This window comes from Lonchura striata, chromosome 7 (genome assembly GCF_046129695.1).
Source record: "Lonchura striata isolate bLonStr1 chromosome 7, bLonStr1.mat, whole genome shotgun sequence".
Lineage (NCBI taxonomy): Eukaryota > Metazoa > Chordata > Aves > Passeriformes > Estrildidae > Lonchura > Lonchura striata.
This window is the reverse complement of record NC_134609.1, coordinates 14,885,497-14,904,821: the sequence shown is the minus strand read 5'-3', so window position 1 is coordinate 14,904,821 and position 19,325 is coordinate 14,885,497. Positions and strand designations below refer to the sequence as shown.

The 19,325-nt window shown below is 36.4% G+C and overlaps 1 protein-coding gene across 7 annotated transcripts in view; it reads right to left on the bottom strand.

The window, feature by feature from the left end:
* The window catches only part of MAPK8 (mitogen-activated protein kinase 8), a 71,087-nt gene that overhangs the window by 9,303 nt on the left and 42,459 nt on the right, over positions 1-19,325 (bottom strand). For 6 of the 7 annotated variants that reach the window (XM_021539174.3, XM_021539154.3, XM_021539130.3 and 3 more), the window contains 6 exons: positions 14,386-14,552; positions 11,665-11,794; positions 10,383-10,441; positions 10,120-10,258; positions 5,281-5,446; positions 1,169-1,240 (listed from right to left, as the gene is read on the bottom strand). In XM_021539174.3, the coding sequence (XP_021394849.1) occupies positions 1,169-1,240; positions 5,281-5,446; positions 10,120-10,258; positions 10,383-10,441; positions 11,665-11,794; positions 14,386-14,507 (688 nt within the window). In that variant the 5' untranslated portion in view covers positions 14,508-14,552. Of the gene's footprint in view, positions 1-758; positions 831-1,168; positions 1,241-5,280; positions 5,447-10,119; positions 10,259-10,382; positions 10,442-11,664; positions 11,795-14,385; positions 14,553-19,325 lie in introns of all 7 variants that reach the window. The other variant, XM_021539121.3, reaches the window with a different exon arrangement.

Here is a 19,325-nt window from a genome sequence, read left to right as displayed (position 1 = left end):
CCATTTTCACCCCTAAATGGTACTGTATCAATTTATAAACAGTACGCTGTACCAAAAGCAGGAAACATTTCTGATGCCATCTTAAAAAAACAGTCTGAAAATAACAGTAAAACAAATAGGATACCAAAGTCCAATTATTTTCACTAATTTTAGCAAAGATCTAGAGGTGTTAGTTCTGTTTGGAGCAGACTCTTTGTCTGAAATACTATTCACAGGACAACCCATATAGACACCATCAAACCATTCACACAATAGAAATACCAGATATTTCTAAAAGCTCCTTGCAGGATCAGTTCTGCATACAAAAAATAAGTCTCCAGAGTGTAACTAATGAAGATGGTTAGGAATTTTGGTAAACGCTCTCTATAAAATGCAAAGAATAGTAACTATTAACTCAGGTACTAAAAAAGTTTAGTAAATTACTATATAAAAAAGAATTCTGAAGTAAAACCCAATGCATGTGAATTCCAAGAAAACACCATCTAAACAAAAAGAAGTCTGTCTTAGTGTGACAACATTCAAAAGTAATGGATAAGGACTCTATTACAGTGGAAAAAGAAAAGACGAGGGGAAAAAAGGAAAAAGAAAAAAAATAAGCCTATTTGCCCAAGTGGTATATAATGAACTTGCAAACTGATATTTGAAAAGGCAGTTTAAAAAAAATATTTTTAAAATTAGAACCACCTTAATCTGGAATTGTATCACTGCAGTATCTTTTGACCTTTTACAACTACATCCCAGACCAAGGGTAAGGATACGATCTGTACCAGGAAATAAAACACCACCTTTGATCATTTCTCCCATGATGCACCCAACTGACCAAATGTCAACTGAAAACAAAATGCAATGACATTAACATAAAAGATACTTATTAAAATAAAATAAATAAAAATATCTAGACACACATACACATGAAGTGACTATAAAAAGCATGTGCAATGAAAATGAGTGAAGGTGAATGGATGCTAACTACAGGGCCAGCAGAGACTATGTCCTACTGCTAGGTGCAGCCTGAATAGAAATGATTTTTTTTAAGTGTATCACAAGAAAAATCCATGTTCATTTAATAAAAAAAAAATTGTACAATATGCATCTTCATGACACAACATCAATAAGAAGGTTAATCACTTCCTAACTAATTCAACCTGCTGCAGCAGCACAAGGATACAGTCCCTTCCTGGAAAGAGGATTTTGTGGCAAACCATTTCGCCCATAATGCACCCCACAGACCATAAATCCACTATGTTTGTAGCACAAAAAGAAGGAAAAGCAAAGCAAACGGTCATTTAAAATTAAAAGAAGCATAACGTGACTGCATCCTATAAACTGCAGAGACAGCACAGGAAGAAGAGCAAGTCTTTGCATTAACCAATGAAAACAGTCTAGCATACACCATGTGTAAGGATTAGCTTTTAACTGTCTCAAATACAAGGCAGAAAAACATCCTTTTGTTTAATGTAGTGCTAAAGCAAGAGCTTGAGCAGAGAGAGAGAGACACAAATCAAGCAGAGTAAAGCACTTTCTCCAAGGCTGGAGGCTTCAAAGCTACCTCTGCCAAGGGAACAGATTCAACCACCACAGACAGATTGATTCCTTGAAAGTAATTCCACTGTAGTTGCAGGAATAATTCTAAAATTAATTACGTAAACTGACGTGTAAAAATATTGCCTATTGAAACAGTTCATGCTTTTTAAGAGAATTACAGGATTTACAATTTGACATCAAGTATTTCCTAGAAGTCAGATTACCATGCATCTCTCTCTCATTTTAAATAAAAAGCAAACAGAATCAGTAAAAGATCACTTAGAATTTTAGAGGATCAGTTAATGACAATGTTAGTATGCTCCTACATTTTCAGTTCAAATAATTTGTTTTAAAATATGTCTCCAGTTACACTGAAATAACATTTTATACAAAAGAAAAACTTAAAAGCAATTTTTTAAAAATATGCATTTTCTACATTACCTTAAAATAAATCACTCAGAAGACATAAAGATGGACAAGTTTACTTTGTATATGTAAGCCAATTTCTTTTGTAGTTACTTTCAGAAGTATTGTTAATTCCATATGCAAAAGTTTTCTTGAAGTCATAACAATGAAATTTTATTATTATAAATACTTTTATGTCAAATAAGACACTGGAATTTCAATTAAGCAGATAAGAGGGGAATTTAAGTGACAACAATTGTATAGTAAGAATTTTATGTAAATGTTCTGAAGGAGCTCAACAATGCCAAGCAAGCAATATTGCTTCTTATTTTTCAATATTCCTTCTCCTTTATTTATTAAAGTTCCTCTAAAATAGTATCTAGATAATAGGATAGGAGATCATAGTTGTGCATATTAATAGGTCAAAATTAAGGGCCTTGCTCATTTAAAAAAATATTGTCAACACCTTAGTTTAGAGCTCTTTTTCCTTTAATTTTTTTTTTCAAATATTAAGTACATATTATTTGGCTTAGAGAATCAAAGAAGCCAAGTTTTGCATTTGACTTTTAAAATAATATTCTGAATGTTGACTTTTTTATCTGCAAACAACCTCCTACCATCATAACCCAAAATTAACCAAATCTCTTGTAATTAGCTTTGTCCAACATGATAAAGTTACCATTCTTCTTGTATCCCTACAAAATCAAACTTGAGATGTTTTGTGGTGTTTTGATTTGCTGCTTTCATTAAATCAAAGATCTCTCTAACTACAGGTCTCTAACTTTTGTAGCAAGCTGAACCAATGCTACTGTGAATACTTTTACAGAAGACTAAAATCTCATTACAGATTCGAAAAATACTTTAAAAAAATCTATTGCTGTCATAAGCATCCATTTTATTCTTAAGCCTGTGAACTTACTGATTTTTAAAACTCTAGGAGAAAAAATACCATGTGAAAATGAAGTTTAAACCCTATCTACCTAGTAGGAAACTTAACAGTAGTTGTTTCATAGTGTTTAAGGCTTTCCTTGTTTTTCAGTGTTGCCTTCCTGATAATCATGGACATAACAGTGCATAAATCTGTTAAGGAGTATGTGCACAAACAGTTCTGGTATCCTTTAGTTGGTTTCTTAATATGACACCCCCAAACATCCTTTGGTAACAAACCCTACATGAAAGTTAACTCTATGTATTTGTTTGGGCTTTCTAGTTTTAAAACAATTGAAGATTTTGTCTCTATGTAGTACAGCTCCAAAAAAATGTCATCCTGCAGTACATTATCTCAATCACCAAAATATATATTGCAATCCTCCCACAAGTTCAGCAGGGCACAAACTGCAGGAAACTGCCAGACAACCCCTAACCATTAGGAAACTGTCAATTTTCAAGATTTAACTCCACACTAAAAGTTAAACACACAGTTTAACTTTGGGTGTAATGGGCTATAATAGGCATCAATACTAACAGGTGAGGCCCCTGGACAGCCCATGGTTCTTGCTCTAAGTGCATCCTTGATACTCATCTCGCTGTCATGGCAGCTCCGCAAACTCCTTGGCAGAGAAGACTTAACAGCTCACATAAACTGCCTTTTAATGAGAGCAGTATGTATGGAAATGCAATTGTCTTTGGATTCACTCCATACATTTACATTCTCCAGAAGTGCCACTCTCATTTCAGTGACCATGTATTTGGCTTTGGGAAGACACGACAGCTTTTCAAATGAAAGTAAATTATTATTTATGATGCACAACACAACTCACGCTTCCATAAGGAATAGGATTGTCACAAGCTTGACAGGATACTCTAGAATACAATCTAACTCCAGTAGTGGAAAGAATGTTTCACGCTTTTGTAACCCAAAATTACTTACTATTTAAGAGAAAAATTTAAACCGGGTGATCTGAGTCAGAAAACTTCCGACTTTATAAATTCCTTCTGTAAGGCATCTGCATGACTCGCTACTACAACTTTAGGTACTTTCCTTTAGTGTCTCTTAAATAGCCAATATAAAAAAAAAGACAAAATTAAATTTCCAAATCTAGAAAACTTTAGGAATTAAATAACTAACTTGCTGTACTCAGCCTGTGATTCCTAGATTACAGGAAAAACAGTCAACCATGGAGTACATTTAAAGAAATGTAGGCTCTCTCATGCACACTAACAACCTAAACAAGTAAGTATCTCAGTCTTGCAATAAAGATCTACTCATTCCTTTGAGCTGGCTTCTCTCATTGCTGGCACCATTCACACAGCCTGAAGTCAATTGCTGCAATGGTATGCAGTTGCCAGGCAGGTTTGCAGACTCTATGAGGAATGCTGAAAGGCAGAGCAAGCCTCAGTTGTGTCAGGAGATGAGGAACCAACCACACCTCACATCCCCAGGAGACAGCTCAAGGCCTCCTTGGAGGCCTGGCCAGCAGAGTTTGAAACCCACAGGTGAGCTGTGGGCACTGCCAGCCTGAGGGAGCTGCCTGAGCACGGGGACACACAGCAGTGCAATGGCAGCAGAACCAGGCTGCTCCAGTGCGTCAGCAGCGACACCGCACGTGGTTCTCCTAATGGCTGCCACTAGCCGTTTCCTTGAAGGTGCAATGTATTTGATGATGTGCTTCCCTCAAATGACAGACCTTTTTTATTTTCCTGTAGAAGACACTGAGAGGCAGACTGGTCACAGAGCAAGTATGGTGAGAAGGAAGTGTATGTGAAGTAAAATTCCCTTGGAATTTGTCATGGACCTCAAAAATCTGTCATGGACCTCAAGAATCTGTCATATTGACAGTACTCTCTGTATGCTTGTCTCAAATATATTATTGAGTTTTTCTTCAGCAACATTAAGAACTTAGTGCAAAAGGCTTAAAGGAGGTTGGTTTTAATAAAAAGCAATGCCACAGTAGGTAATCTTAACTTGCTTGTTCCTCAGTAGATTTATGCTCCCTACCTCCTGCAAGGCCATAACCAATAGAGTTATTTAGCACTGAATTTAGCACACTTATCTACTGAAGAATTACCATTTACATCTTCACCAGGAATAAAGTCAGATGAAGGTATATCAAAGTACATATCACATATTAAGAAAATATATTTCCAGTTCTTCCTGGATGTCATGTAATCTAAAAAGGAAGTTATTTAAAGTTTTAAACAAACAAGGCCCTCGATTTCTTCTCCTATTAAATGCAAACATTTTCTAATGGGTTGAGTTGAATAAACAAATTGGTGTATCCAGAATCTGCATTTTGGTCACAAGACTAATTTATAAAATTTCTACAGTTTGAAAAAAACATTAACATGTAAAATGTGGTGTGCCAAACATAAAAAATAAAGCTATGCCAAAGAAAGACTATATTTGCTGACCGTTTTCTTTGTATCCCATCCCTAGGATGACCTCTGGTGCTCTGTAGTAACGAGTCACTACATAAGGCGTCATCATAAAACTAGTTCCTGCAGTTCTGGCCAGTCCAAAGTCAAGAATCTTCAAAGTGCAGTCTGACTTTACTACTATATTACTGGGCTTTAAATCCTTAAAAAAGAAACATCATATATGACTGCTAAGACAAGCACAAAGTAGCCTGTGGTTCACATTTTAAAAAGATAATATTACTAACATTAAATCCCATGCACACAACTAGGTTATTGCTATAACTGCAGCTTTTTTCCCCTTGCATTAATTTATGTGCATTCAGCAGATTACAGAATTAATTCCTTTATTGTGCTTGTAGATTTATATAGCAATTAAAGAAGGAAAATACAACCAGCATTACAAGATATGTTAGCAATGTCTGAAATAAATTGAGGTTAGTAAGAAGTGTTAGCTCTCAGGAAAGGTCTACAAACTGCTCACTGGAACAGTAATTACTACTACAATGCAGAACACAAGTAACATGACAATTACTTGATTCAATAATTATCTTGATACAAGAATTATTAGAATTATAATGAATGTAAAAGGTTCATTTGCTAGTTAAGGTTACATTACCTCTTCTGAATCAATTTATTTCTCCCACATGGTATTAGTTTCCAATGTATGACTAGGTTTTATATTAAGTTTGGCAACCAAACCCAAAAAGGCACCACTGAAAAACTGCCAAAAATTCACACAATCCTTAAATTGAAGCGGAACATGCTGACATGGCTTCAGATCACTTGGGTTAGCAACATGGTAACTATTCTCTACACTTGAACCCTACTGACAATAGCACCTTTGCAACATTTATTTATACAAACACTACAGTGGCTTTCTCCTTCATCACCACAACAGGATCTTACACACACCTGAATGTCACAGAGTAAATATTAGAGTAACTTCAGAATAACTTTGCAATCATAAGATCATTCATAGCACATGGGACAATACAAATAAGCCTAAGATACTTCCTCCCCACACTCTACTGAGATTAATGAGAGAAAAACCTGAGAGGTGACAGAGGACTCCCTCACCTGAGTAGTAATAATTTAATAAGTAGCCCTATCTAGTTATAAAGACCTAAAAGTGGATTTCTGCCAGATTTATGTAGTTTTCATTTGTACTTAGATGGCTTTCAGCAATCTCCTCATAATGGCTAATAAAACTGCATTAAAGATAGGAAGGAAACAACAAAGAGTTCCAGAACAACAGAATTTTAATGACTAGTTAAAAGTCTTGCATTTCACACATTTCCACACAAAGACTCTGCAGACAACTTTAGCTTAAAACATTCTCAAATACCACAAATTAATTTAAATTAATACTATAAGGCCTTCTATTATTATTCTATTAATTCTATAAGGCCTTCTGGCCATTTAATATGCCATGTTTCAGATTCTGCTACAGTCCTTTTTATTATCAGCTTTATTTCTACACACTGATTTTCAGGATGTTCATTGCAGAATGCCAGATGCATGCTCAGGGTATTAACTACACTCATCCTCCCCAAAGCTGCAGGATTAACACTCAAAATGTTAAGAGATCTTCTCTTTGCTTACCAAATGTTGTCCATTCTTATTTCTGAACACCATGTAGCTGTCATGAAGCCTAGGATCAAAATTATGAATTGACTTATACTACAATGAAATTCATGCAGAGATGCAAAACCTGCATCTCTTACATGTATCTTCTGTTAAAATAAACAGAAACTCAAAAGTTCATTTGGGAGTGATCAAATTAATTATGATGGATAAATACAACCAGAACCTATAGCAGAAAAATATTTCACTGAACTTTGAAAATGTAAAATGTCAGTGCTTAAGAAACAGATTCTTGTAGGACCGTCTCCCTATTAGCCAGACAAGGAGACAAGGACATCTCTGGAGGGTAATTTAAGGCTTCTGGGGGGCTTTTCTCTTTCTAACAGAAGATTTGTGAAGGGCTTGCATAATTAGGCCCCTTGTTAAGTACTCAAAGTCGGGCAGAATTCAATGTTTCAGAGCTGCCATGCGAGACTAATGAGCCACTCTTCGTCCCTCAGAAAGTCAGTGAGGCACAAATCCGCAGTGCTGATCACTCATCCTCAGACTGTGAAATATAAATGAATGTGTACTTCTATATTGCCTGAAAATTGCTTCTCTGCAAAATGTTTGGAACACAGTAATGTTGATTGGCCAACATCTGTTAAAGTCAGTGCAAAGTTTTGGTCAAATCTTTACCCACTGATGTGGAAACTAAGCTTGCCCCTACAGCTTCAAGGTGAAGTTTACTGAAACTCATTGTGTTTGATCTCTGCCTTGCTCCTTGTGTCTCTAGGTTGCTATTAAAAAAAACCCACTTATTTCTATGGTAAGTAGTATCCAGTGCCGTCAGGCACAAATACAGATTTTTGTGATTTCAGTCATTCAACATGCTTTGAAAAAGTTACTGAGATGCTGAGATTACCACAGCTATGTTAGAAGCTGAAGAACCCAGTTAAAAAGCATGTGAAACTACCAACACCAAAAAAAAGCTTAAAGCTTTAGAGATCACTAAAGTAGAATATTAAAGTCATAGCCAGCTTGCTTTTTGGGCAGCCATAGTAGTACTGAAGGCCATGTTTAAGAAGTTTCAATAAAGTAATTAGCTTTGGACACTAAGGACTGGTGCTGAGAGCCCAGTAGCATGGTACAAAGAGCTACCGCTGCAGCCACACGGTCTGTGTGACACATGGCCCTTTGAAGGACACCCTCCTTGTACTCCAAGGTTTTGTTCAGCTTCCTCCACAGAGAAAAAAAACAATGATACTTCACACCTTGAAGCCAAAGGCACAATGCACTCAGGAGGTAAGGCTGCGCCAGAATATCCTCAATCTTCTAACAAAGTCTAAGAAGAAGCTGTCAGCTGAAAATCTACCAGGAAGACATGCAAGTGAAATGTCCTTCAAAAGTATCTGCACATGTCCTTTAAAAGCATTCATGCATACATATGGTGCTATTTACATAGCAATTGTGTTTAGTCTCTTTAGGATAGTTTATCCCTGTATGACAGGAAGCATTTCAAAGACTTAACCCATATTTACAGAGGCAGGAATTCTATCCTCAAAGCTGTCTTCACTCTTGCCCAACTACCTATGTAGTTACTTTTCTATAAATGTAAAAATGTTTAAATTTATCCACAACTTCTACAGGATCAATGCCCACTTCAGAGGAGTACAAACCACCCTGAGGCAAAGCACACTTTTAGAAGGTCCCTTAAGCTTGTGCTAAGATCCACAGAGAGACACTCTTACTTTACTTACTCTAGCATGTCCAGACAATACACTGTTTTCCAAAACAAAAAAAGATCTAGGAAAATGCACAGCATTAAACTTGCATACATAAATATTGCAGAGGAAATGTGAAAGTGGATTCAAACCATTATTTCAGACCCACGTGCACATACATCACAACACCACAGGCTGCATATTTTCAGTCATAGGCAATATAGCACCGCAATAGTAAGCAGAACAATCTAGTTTTGCTGAGCATTCCCAGAACAATGCAAAAGGCCCAAGTGACCTATCTCAAACACCCACAAGTAGACCAAGCAGACCAATTCAGGTACAATGCCTGGTTGCAGGCAATGCTTCTCCCTCCCTTGCTCATCTCTTCCAACATAGCAGTTCAGTGAAATTGCATGAAAGAAGGAAGGTTTCACCTTCATTCCCTGAGCTCCTCACTGGAATGAAGCAGCTGATGAGTACTAGAACTAGCTGAGCAAAAGGAAGCAGCATTTGCCCATTCAAGCTGTATTTTCTATTCAAATAATTTTCCCTGAGGAAAAGATGGCACACTGATCATGAATGTCAGACTGCAGATCCAGCTTGCAGACCACTCAACACCCCAGTGAGAATGAGACCCCACTGACCTGGACAAGCATCCTAACCAAATCCTGTGGCAGTGCACAGAATTGCCATTTGTGATCTGCTTTCCTGTGCACATCATGAGGAAGACTGTGCAGTAAGGTCTGAGACCATCCCACATCACTAAAGTTAACAAAATCTTTTCTGTTGCTTCAAAAATGAAAACTTCTTAAACTCTTTAAAAAAGTCACAATGAAAAACGTAGTACTATAAAAATATAAGCTTCCCATTTCCTAAACCAACAAGATTATACTTAAAAAGTTATAACCAGACAACCTCAAGCAATTTTTAATCTATACACCATTACATACAAGATGCTCACTTGAACAGTCAATGTTAAATTCAAAGTCTCAACTAGATTGCAACACATGCCATTTGAAAAGCTGTAGTCAGTTTTGCCTGTTAACCATCTGAGTGAATGATTTGTGACACACAGGTGTTATCCAAGTTCCAATGACAAGTCTTTATCATCATCATCCTATCTGGACATTTTAGATAGTTATTCATTACTCTGCTAGTAAAGAGAAGAAATAAAATAGGCAGTTCTTTCCAAAGATGGAATTTCAGGTTTGGTTACCAAAACAATAAAGGCAGAGATGCTTCCAGATATCCTTTCCTGCCATGACTACTAAAGTAGAACATGATATAGAATTAGAGGAGGTAATGCAACTCACTGCAAAAATGTTCAGTTTGCTCTATGCAGATTATTATCAAATCATTTAAACATTCAAAAGGCTCATTCCAGAATTACCCTGGAAAAAGGTATGATTTCTTTTCAGTTTTTTCTCCCTGCCAATGGGACAGGCTAAGAAACACCCTTCAAGTTCCTAATTCTAATTTCTTTTATCTTTTAAATACTCAAGGTAAAACCAGGTGCAATGCAAATTGCACTGTTTAGTCCACTTACCCTATGAATAATCCCAGCTGAATGAAGATGTTTGATACCACACAGCATTTGATAAAGAAGATAGGACATTCGTTCATGGTCCAGCTCCATCTGAATCACTTGGCAAAGATTTGCATCCATGAGCTCCATCACTATGTAGCTTACGAAGGAAAAAAAAGAATAATCAGATAATACTGCCATTTTACTGTATTCTCTCTCTTGTTTGTCTTTTCATATGAATACTTTAAAAATAAATTCTCAGCTTTAGCTCAAATCTGACTTACACATCTTGAAATTCTTCCAGGGATTTTTGTGGTGTGAACACATTCAGTAGGCCGATTATCTGCAGGGAGGGGGAGAGGAAGGGTAATTGTACCACAACAATAACAAAGCTGCAGAGCCAACATTTCAAAACTGGTTACTATTACTCTGATATGAACCTCCTAATATACATAGAAGCTCAGGATGCTCAGCAGCTCAACCAGGCCTAACATGATATAAACAGATACAAATGATTTAGAAAGGAGTATTTTTCTTCCACAAATCACATAATCTAAAGACACTCTTGTGTGTTAACAAGATGATATTCAAACCTTAAAACCTAAGGAGCTTAGTCACTCTTGCCCTTCCTCCTACTTTCAGTCTGAAGACCTGGTAAGATTTGTTTTGTACATGAATAATAAAATTTAAACCTGACAAGGACTCCCTAAAAGATACTACTTTGCCACTGACTGAGGCAAAGAAACAGCTTCATCCAAACATAAAAACAGGATCTTACAGATGCTTTAGGATATTTTACATTAAGAATGGATGGGATGTACAGAAAGAGGCCAAATTACTACTCATCAAGAATCAGGCAGGCTTGCAGTAGTTTATCATAATACAAATTATACTATTAGCTAGAACATCCTTCAGAGAATCCACATATAAACACATAGGAGAAAAATGACAAAATTTTACCAAAAAGCCACAAGACAGAGTAAATTTCCTATGACACTCTCCCTCCCTAGCAGCCAGAAGAAATGTTATCTTCCTGATGGGGGATTAAAAGAGAAGGTAACGATGACTGCACACATCTGACTCTGAAGGAAGAAAATGGCCAACACCAGCGTTCTGCAGTTCAACTCCAATAAATTTATCAGCTATTTGCTTCCCATTTCTGTGATCTTGTCTACTGCACAGCTTCATAAATACTGGACAGCTACTGCTGTCACAACATAAGATTCTAAACCCATTTATTCACGGGGGGAAAAAAGGTATTACAGACTATTTTTTTTCTCCTATGTGTCTAGCAGTAGGACGCACTTACCAACCATGGTACTCTTATTTGACAGCTACTTGCAAATTTCAGCAATATAACACTGACTCTTGTTGAGTTTGAAGGGGGTATTTAAAGATTGGGCAGGTATTAAAACTAGTCAATTACAGCTCTTCTGCAAGACCCTTCTGTATTTATCATGGAGATACAATTATGCAATGGAAATCTCTGAAGTCACTTTCCAGACTTTTACAAAGGATAACCCTCCAGTTAATTCTTCAAGATCTGAAGCAGGACACGACACTCACATTTTTGTGGTTAACGCACTTCATAAGAACAAGCTCTCTGTAGGCTCTTTTAGCGTGGGTTTGGTTCTGGAACGGTCGGCTTAACTTCTTGATTGCAACATTCCGCTCTAGGATGGCATCGTAAGCTGCACTGTAATTAAAAATAACATTATTACATCCCTAGTGTCAAGGTCCTTTAAGCTGTGGCAGTTACAAACATTTTTAGCTACTTTATATCATGTCTGCAGAAACCCCAAATTTTGAGTGTTATCCAGCTTCAGGAATATGATATAGCAAAGTGCTCTTTTATGTTGAGGGATTCAAAATTTAAAAATATTTCCCAGCTTCAGAGCATTAACACATAACAATCTTTACAATATAATGCAGTATTTCTGCTTCCAAAGATACCGAGTTCTTGCCACTCATTGGCACTCAAGAACAGACCATCTACAAAAGATCCAAAACACTTGAAACATAAAAAGCACATGAATTTTATGTAAAATCTTCACACTAAAAGGGAGAAGGCAGGAAAAGTAGGTAATAAAAAGGTCCCATGCTTTCAATTATTTAGTTGCTTAACATCCTGATGATAATAACAGCAAAGTTAAGCCAAAAAACTGTGAAGAAAGCTTTAACTTCTAGATGTCACTGGCTTTAAGTTGGTGAAAAAAACCACAACATTTTGTTTGCAGACTAATACCAACATTGTCATACAATTCAGTAACACAGGCTGTTTAACTGGTGAAAACTGTTATTGGAGACAACTCCCTTACATATCACATTTCCAGGACAGGAAGGCATGGCTTGTTTTTCTTGTAAGAGCTAATACAACAGCTGACTGCCATGCAGACTCAGGAAATATTTATCAGTTACTAAAAAAGTCTCAGCAGGGAAAATATTATTTTCGTATCTCTTCTCAAGAATGGTACTCCAATCTAATGAAGAGTATCTGCTACTAAACAGTAGCATCTATTAAATTCAACTCACTACTTTAAGAACTGGATTGCCTATGTAGTAAGTAGGCTTGAATGATTTCTAATTTATCATCAACAAAACCTCTAGACACTACTAAAGAAAAAAAATGGGAACAACATGTCTAATAACTTTCTTTAATATACATTTTCCACTATATCTGGAATTCCCCCATCTACACCAAAGATAAGGATTATTTTAGGAAAGGTGGCCAACATGGGACTCCTGTTCTAGTATTAAAACTTCTGCATTCCCTGTACATAACAGCAGCTTGGAGCCTGTTTCAGTATCAGGCCATCTACTTAATAGTCCTCCAAATCAAGCTGGATCAGTTACAACAACAAAAAAAAAAACAACAAACAAACAAAACAAAACCACACACAAAAAAAACAAAAAACAAAGAAACAAAAAAGAAACAAATACAAACCATCACCACTGACAACAAAAACTCCAATCCAAAGAATTGCACTGTATGGATATACATGTGCAAGATGTAACCGCAGGCCTTGTCAGGATAAGCTGTGATTTAACTAAAAAGGCTTCAATTACACCACCAGCAGCAATTACAGAATGGCCCTAGAGTAATTACTTGGTGAGTTTTGGGATCTCTGCTCTAGGAAGGGCAATAAATTTGGAAAACAGGCAGTAGTTAACATACAACTGGCCATCAGAAGGACAGCAATAACAGCTAAAGCTTTTATTGGCATTTCTATAGCAACTAAACAAATTAGTCAAGCAGCTGTCTACATCCTCAGTATGTTAACACATATGCAAATAAAATTCAGATCAGTTATTCTGTTGCTGCTAGTTAACACCTGTAATCTTAATGCCAGAAGTTACAATTTCAAAAACAACTCTTTCTAGCATACTTTCTTCAAATTTCCATTTGCACTTACTACACTGTTTTATTAATCCTGCTAAAACACAAACATTAATTAGAAACCCACCAATACCACGTATTCTCTCTACACTGATCAAAAACAGGATCAAGACAGTAAAGAGGTGACACAATTGAGATTACGCTCTTCCCTAACTTTCTCTTCCTTGATGCTTTTGTATTTTTATGTACCTGGTTTACATCCTAAGAATTACAATAAACTGCAGAATTTGCAAGGTCCTGTGATATTTACATCTTTCTCAAATATTCAAGAAAGCTACCAGGAAGGTTAAGCCTTTGAGGCAATGCAACTTCACAGGAAACAGTGCCTACAAGCAGCTAGTTGTCAACAACTTAAATCAAATGGACAGTTTTCAGTCCATACACTAGAGCTCTTATTCAAAGAATGACGGCGTCAGGTCATACTTTCCCAAACTGCATCATGTACTTCCTATGACAACCATTGTGCTCACCCAAATGCTCACTCACTGGTATCAAGGACTACTTGGATTGTGAAAAACTCCTAACAAACTTCAAGAAGTGTGAACATTTACAAGCAGAAAATATTATATACAGTATTTCTGGCTTTTGTTTCACAGCAAGCAGTGTGGTTTAGGATTAGGATTAGTTTCTTTATCCAGTTTCTTTTTCCCCCATTAATTTACAGGACTCAGCACAACTGGCTGAATTTGCACAGAAGGTCATCAATTTTAAAGCTGAACAGGTCAAAAAGCAACAGCAAGCCCTTGCTGAGGAAAAATGGTCAGCAGTTACCATTGCTGTTTTGCCTGTAAAAGGTAATTTTCCACACTCCTGGCTCTGTAACATACAACACCTCAAAAAACTACATTAAGGAAACATAAAGGTAAATTTAAATCTTAAAGAAACCTTACCATACTATCCCTTGTGCTCCTGATCCTATTGGTTTCAAATTCTGATACCGTTTTAATACGGTGAAAGTTGAGTCCCCAATTTCAACGCTATAGAAATTGTTGTCACGCTTGCTCCTGCTCATGACGGCAACTTGGTTAGTTCACTTCATCCAAATTTTGCTTCTGGCCTATAAAGACATAAAATTGGAAAAACTAAGATTTTACAATATATGTAACGTGACATAAGGCAAAACTCTTTTTAAGAAACACAAGACACTTCCCAATAAGTCCCAAGTGCACATATAAGTTATTTTTTACTGGCAGCCCTCAGTCACTCAAGATAAGAATATTTCAAAACTGAATTGTAAGATATTCCTGTGTGGTTACTATTTCTTCATATTGCCCTAAGCACTATTATCCAAGGAAGCACAACAAAAATGTAGGAATTAAAAGTAACACTATATCCAGAGTGAAATCACCTAAGGTATCTGCCAGGCTGGATGTAAGTTTTATTCTGAATTCGCTAACAGTAACTACAGTTCAACAGTTCTTCAGGAGACTTCAGGTGGTCAGCAACTTCCATTCCTCAGTTCTGTACAGCCTTATATAGCTGTAAAAACAAACACGGATGCATAAAACATAATGCTCCATGAAAATGCAAGTAGCATTTATCTATGAAAGTATCATAGCTAATCTTAAAAAGTATGCACACTTATAAATTGTTTCACTGACACTTCCACCTCCACAAGTGAATAAGACAAAGAATGAAGTCTGACCAAAAGTCTTCATCTAACTTTTAAATAAGTATGTTTAAAATAGTAAAGAAATCATGTATAGCATTGTTCATACCCAAATACGCATCTATTTACCATTTGCTTCTGCTTAAAGAAAGGCATGTACCTTTAACATGTCTCAACAAGAATGTTCTTAATATACTTGCTGACCTCAAGATATCTGGAAGAGAGTATAATGCTGTAGTTCAACACTAAATTTTGTCTCTAATACAGAAAACATTAAATTTATTAATCAAGCTACAGGACAATGTATGGACAGTATATGTTAAAAATGTTTATCCAGTACAGCCTAAGTATACTGGAGAAACAGATGGGTTTCGGATAGAAAGGTACTATGGAAAGAGAAGAGCTAATTATTTGTTTGTACAGCTTTCAATTTAAAAGCCCTACTGAAGGTGCATTAAAAACCTTAAAAATGGCCAGATTAAAAAAAAAAAAAAACAAAAAAAAAAAAAAACAAAAAAAAAAAAAAAAACAAAAACTTGCAGTGGAAAATTATATAAACAACAGAAATATATTTGGCAAACTTGTCTCTGCAGAGTGTATAAATTGATTTCTTTAGAAGGCAGAGAGAGATGACTGGATACTCATTCCAGACCTGTTTGATTCAATGCTTTTTACATACACACTGCCCCTGGTCAGTGCTCCAAAGGGGCCTCCAGAGTAAGAGAGCTGTACCTCTGAGGACAGGCTCTGCAGTGCAATGAAGGCAAGGTGTCAGGAGCAGAGCTGGCACCAGCGTGGCTCCATCGGGGCTCACAGCTGTGCAGTGACACAGACAGTGGCACAGACAGTCACCAGGCCTGTCCTCACCGTATCATTCTGGCTGTGCTTGGCAACCTCAAATCTTGCAAACAGAGCTTTTGAAATTGGAGATCACTTTGAAAACAGTGCATAATTATGCTCAAGGTTACTTCACCTAGGCAGTGACCTGAATGCATGCATTCCAGGCATACAGAGGAACAGAAATGGAAAGAGGTTTTGTGAAAAAAAAGCACCTCTCACTTTAAATAAGAGCACAAAATATTTTACAACCTCTTTTGCACTCTCCCATCACTAGATATATTGACAATGAACAGGAAAGCTTCAAAGCTTGCATTAAAAACTGACAAAAACCATACATTTGAGAGGTGTCTCTTCTGTTCAGACAAAGAAACAGAACCCCAGTGATAATTTTTCCACTAGGGATAAGGAAATAGAATAAGCCAGAATATTGCCAACTTAAAAGGCAGAGAAACATTTGCTCTGTACAGCTGAGTCTCTAAGACTGCTCCTAAGTGCTGGTTTATACCTTCATTAGATAACACAACATGAAAATCCAGGATTCATCCTTTGCTATAATGCATAGTATCCTACTCTAGGAGTACTCTTTTATGCAACAAATTATATATACTCAGCTTATTTCTACTTCAGTGAAGAAGTACAGCTGAGAAGATACTTTTCATACCCTAAAATACAACAAAACATAAGAAATGAGAATAATGAGAGATGGGAACAACCATAATTAAATACAAGTTTTGCATTAAATCAGACTCGGTTTTCATGATCATGACTTCTAAAGCAATCCTCTCCTAAACAAGCAAGCATCAAGTGGACTAAGTCTTGGAAGAAACTTTGGATGCTAAGCCAGCAAACAGTCTTTGGGACAAGACATGTCTGAGGTACAACAGAAACACCAACTAGCAGCAATCTGTCTACCTGTGCTACCTGTTCTACAGTGAAAGATTACTACAGGCGCTGCTCAGAAGTAGGACTGACAAAAAATGAAGACTATGAGAGATACAGAAATGGAAGAAGGCAATTTTAAAATAAAACAATTACCTATATTAACACATTAAATAGTAATATAATCAACATAATATAGCAACATAAGCTACCTATCAATGATGATTCAATAACTCCATTTAGAAGGCATCTACCACCATGAAAATTAATGTTCTGTAGGAATCTGTGTTTGACCTAGAAAACTCCAACAGTTCTTCAAGTACATGATAGTTTGCTACTGAATGCAAAACAAATAGACAGTGTATACAGAGCTCTTGCATTAATGAATTTTATTTAATTTGTGAAAATACTGTTCACACAAAGCTGATTTGTATGCATTACATGTTTTTGAATGCTTGTCTAATTTTCAGCTGTCAGGTTTAAAAGTTTCTGGACACCTGCTAAATGGGTAGTGCAAACACAGCCTAGTTTTCACATATGCTTGCGTCAAAGGCTCAAATTTAGAAAACAAAAAATTGTTTCTAAAGGTAATTTCATAGCTCATTCAATTAGTCTCAGAAGTAATAATGGTTTTAATGTTTTGTTTGTCCATGCTGCCCTCGAAACTGAATGTAGTATTTTGCAATGCTTCCAGCTCTGTTAAATATTAATGCAGATAAAGCATTTGGAAAAAGGACTTAATATTAGCTGTGTGAAAACCACAGCAAGATATTACTAAGCCATTACAAATGCCAAAAATGTCTAAAAGCCTGAATGGTCACTGATGACTGTAGGATTTGCATGGCTTTCAAATTACACTTTCACAGATCAGATGGTTTTAAGCTGAACAACCTCCACACAGTTGCCTGAACTACTCCCAATGCTAACAGAACTCTGGTACAGAGAACTCTGCCCTGCTCACACCACGCACAGGACAAGTGGCACAGCACAAACTGAAAGTCTACAGCTCTGATCTCGGGTTACAACTATTAAACAAAACCACAAATATACTGGAGTGATTCTTGTATAGCTCAGGTCAGAAGCACAGCGCAGGTACGTTTCTTAAAATAACTACATTTTAACCAAACTCTTTACACCAAGCAGTCAAACTTCACTTGTTACAGATTCAGTAAAGCAAAGGTGAGCATTAGATCTCAGTGTTCACCAGGAAAAGAAGACAAGAGGACATTTAGATTTCCATGTAATGACCTGCCTACTGCTTTCAAGTTCAAACAGAAAAGGGTAGGTGCCGCTCCAGTTTACTCAAAGACAAGAAATTTAAGACACATTTAATTTTTTTAAACTTTAAGACAGTTAAATTTTTTATATCCATTTATATATGGAGAATTCAAAGCCAATTACGTGAATTCCCAGAACCTGTTGAGTATTCAACAATAAACAGATGGCTTTCTCCACTAAAGATGGTAATTTCAAAAAAGATAACAGGTTTGGTATAGAAAAATAAATTTGGCTATAAAGCAAAATATTCCTGAGTACACAATAGCAAATGAAACTTAATAAAGTGTAATATGGGCTGTTTAAATAAAGGAATTACTTCACTGGTTTGGCAAACATTGTTGCCAGATTGATAAATCTCTTGCACAGAGTTAGAGCTCTGTGTTAATCCAACTCTGCCCTTGGTACAATTTAACAGGTAACAACTACATAGAGTCCTAAATTAATAAACAATGAACAAAATCCACTAATACAAATGCAACCTTTGCCATAATTTAATGTTGCAGTTTACAGGTTCATGTAGTTACTAACAACATGCTCCAGCTGGATCACATGATGACTTTTCCTAGTCATCTAGGAAAGTAGATACAGTTTTCTTCATAGGTATCTGCCATCTCACCTTATTAAGATAGCTACTGTAATTTGAGGAGTCTGCTAGAAGGGGAGGACATACAGGGAAATAAACCACCCCCTTCTCCACTCCAGCAGTCTTTTCTTGGCCAGTAGTCACCTTATTACAGTTTCTATAAAATAGATGATCATCTATTTGAAAGTAATTGCAATGGACTGAACTTAATGATGCAATCCGAAAGTCACCTGGAGGCCCTTTTATAACAAGGAGGTGCCTACTACTCAAAAAGTGTCTGACAATCTGATTTTAGTCTTCATAACTGATGTCTTTCCCCAGATTCCAGTTCTGTTTGGAACAGACAAGTAATCCTATTACCTTACATAAAGGGAGCTTTCTTGCAATGCTCAGTTCCATATATAAGTATATAAAAGAGCCTCAAGAGCCACAAGGTCCCAAGAATTTTGACCCTGATTAGTACTGACTGAAGAGTTTTTCCAGATTCTGAATCAAAACAGAAATAAATATTTAAAATTTACCAAGGAGAACATGAAGACAAAAATAACAACAAAGCAGAACCTGAATTAGTAAAGGAACATCTGGGTGGCTTTTAACCCCGTCTGTAAAGCATACAATGAAGATGATGGAGATTAGAATCC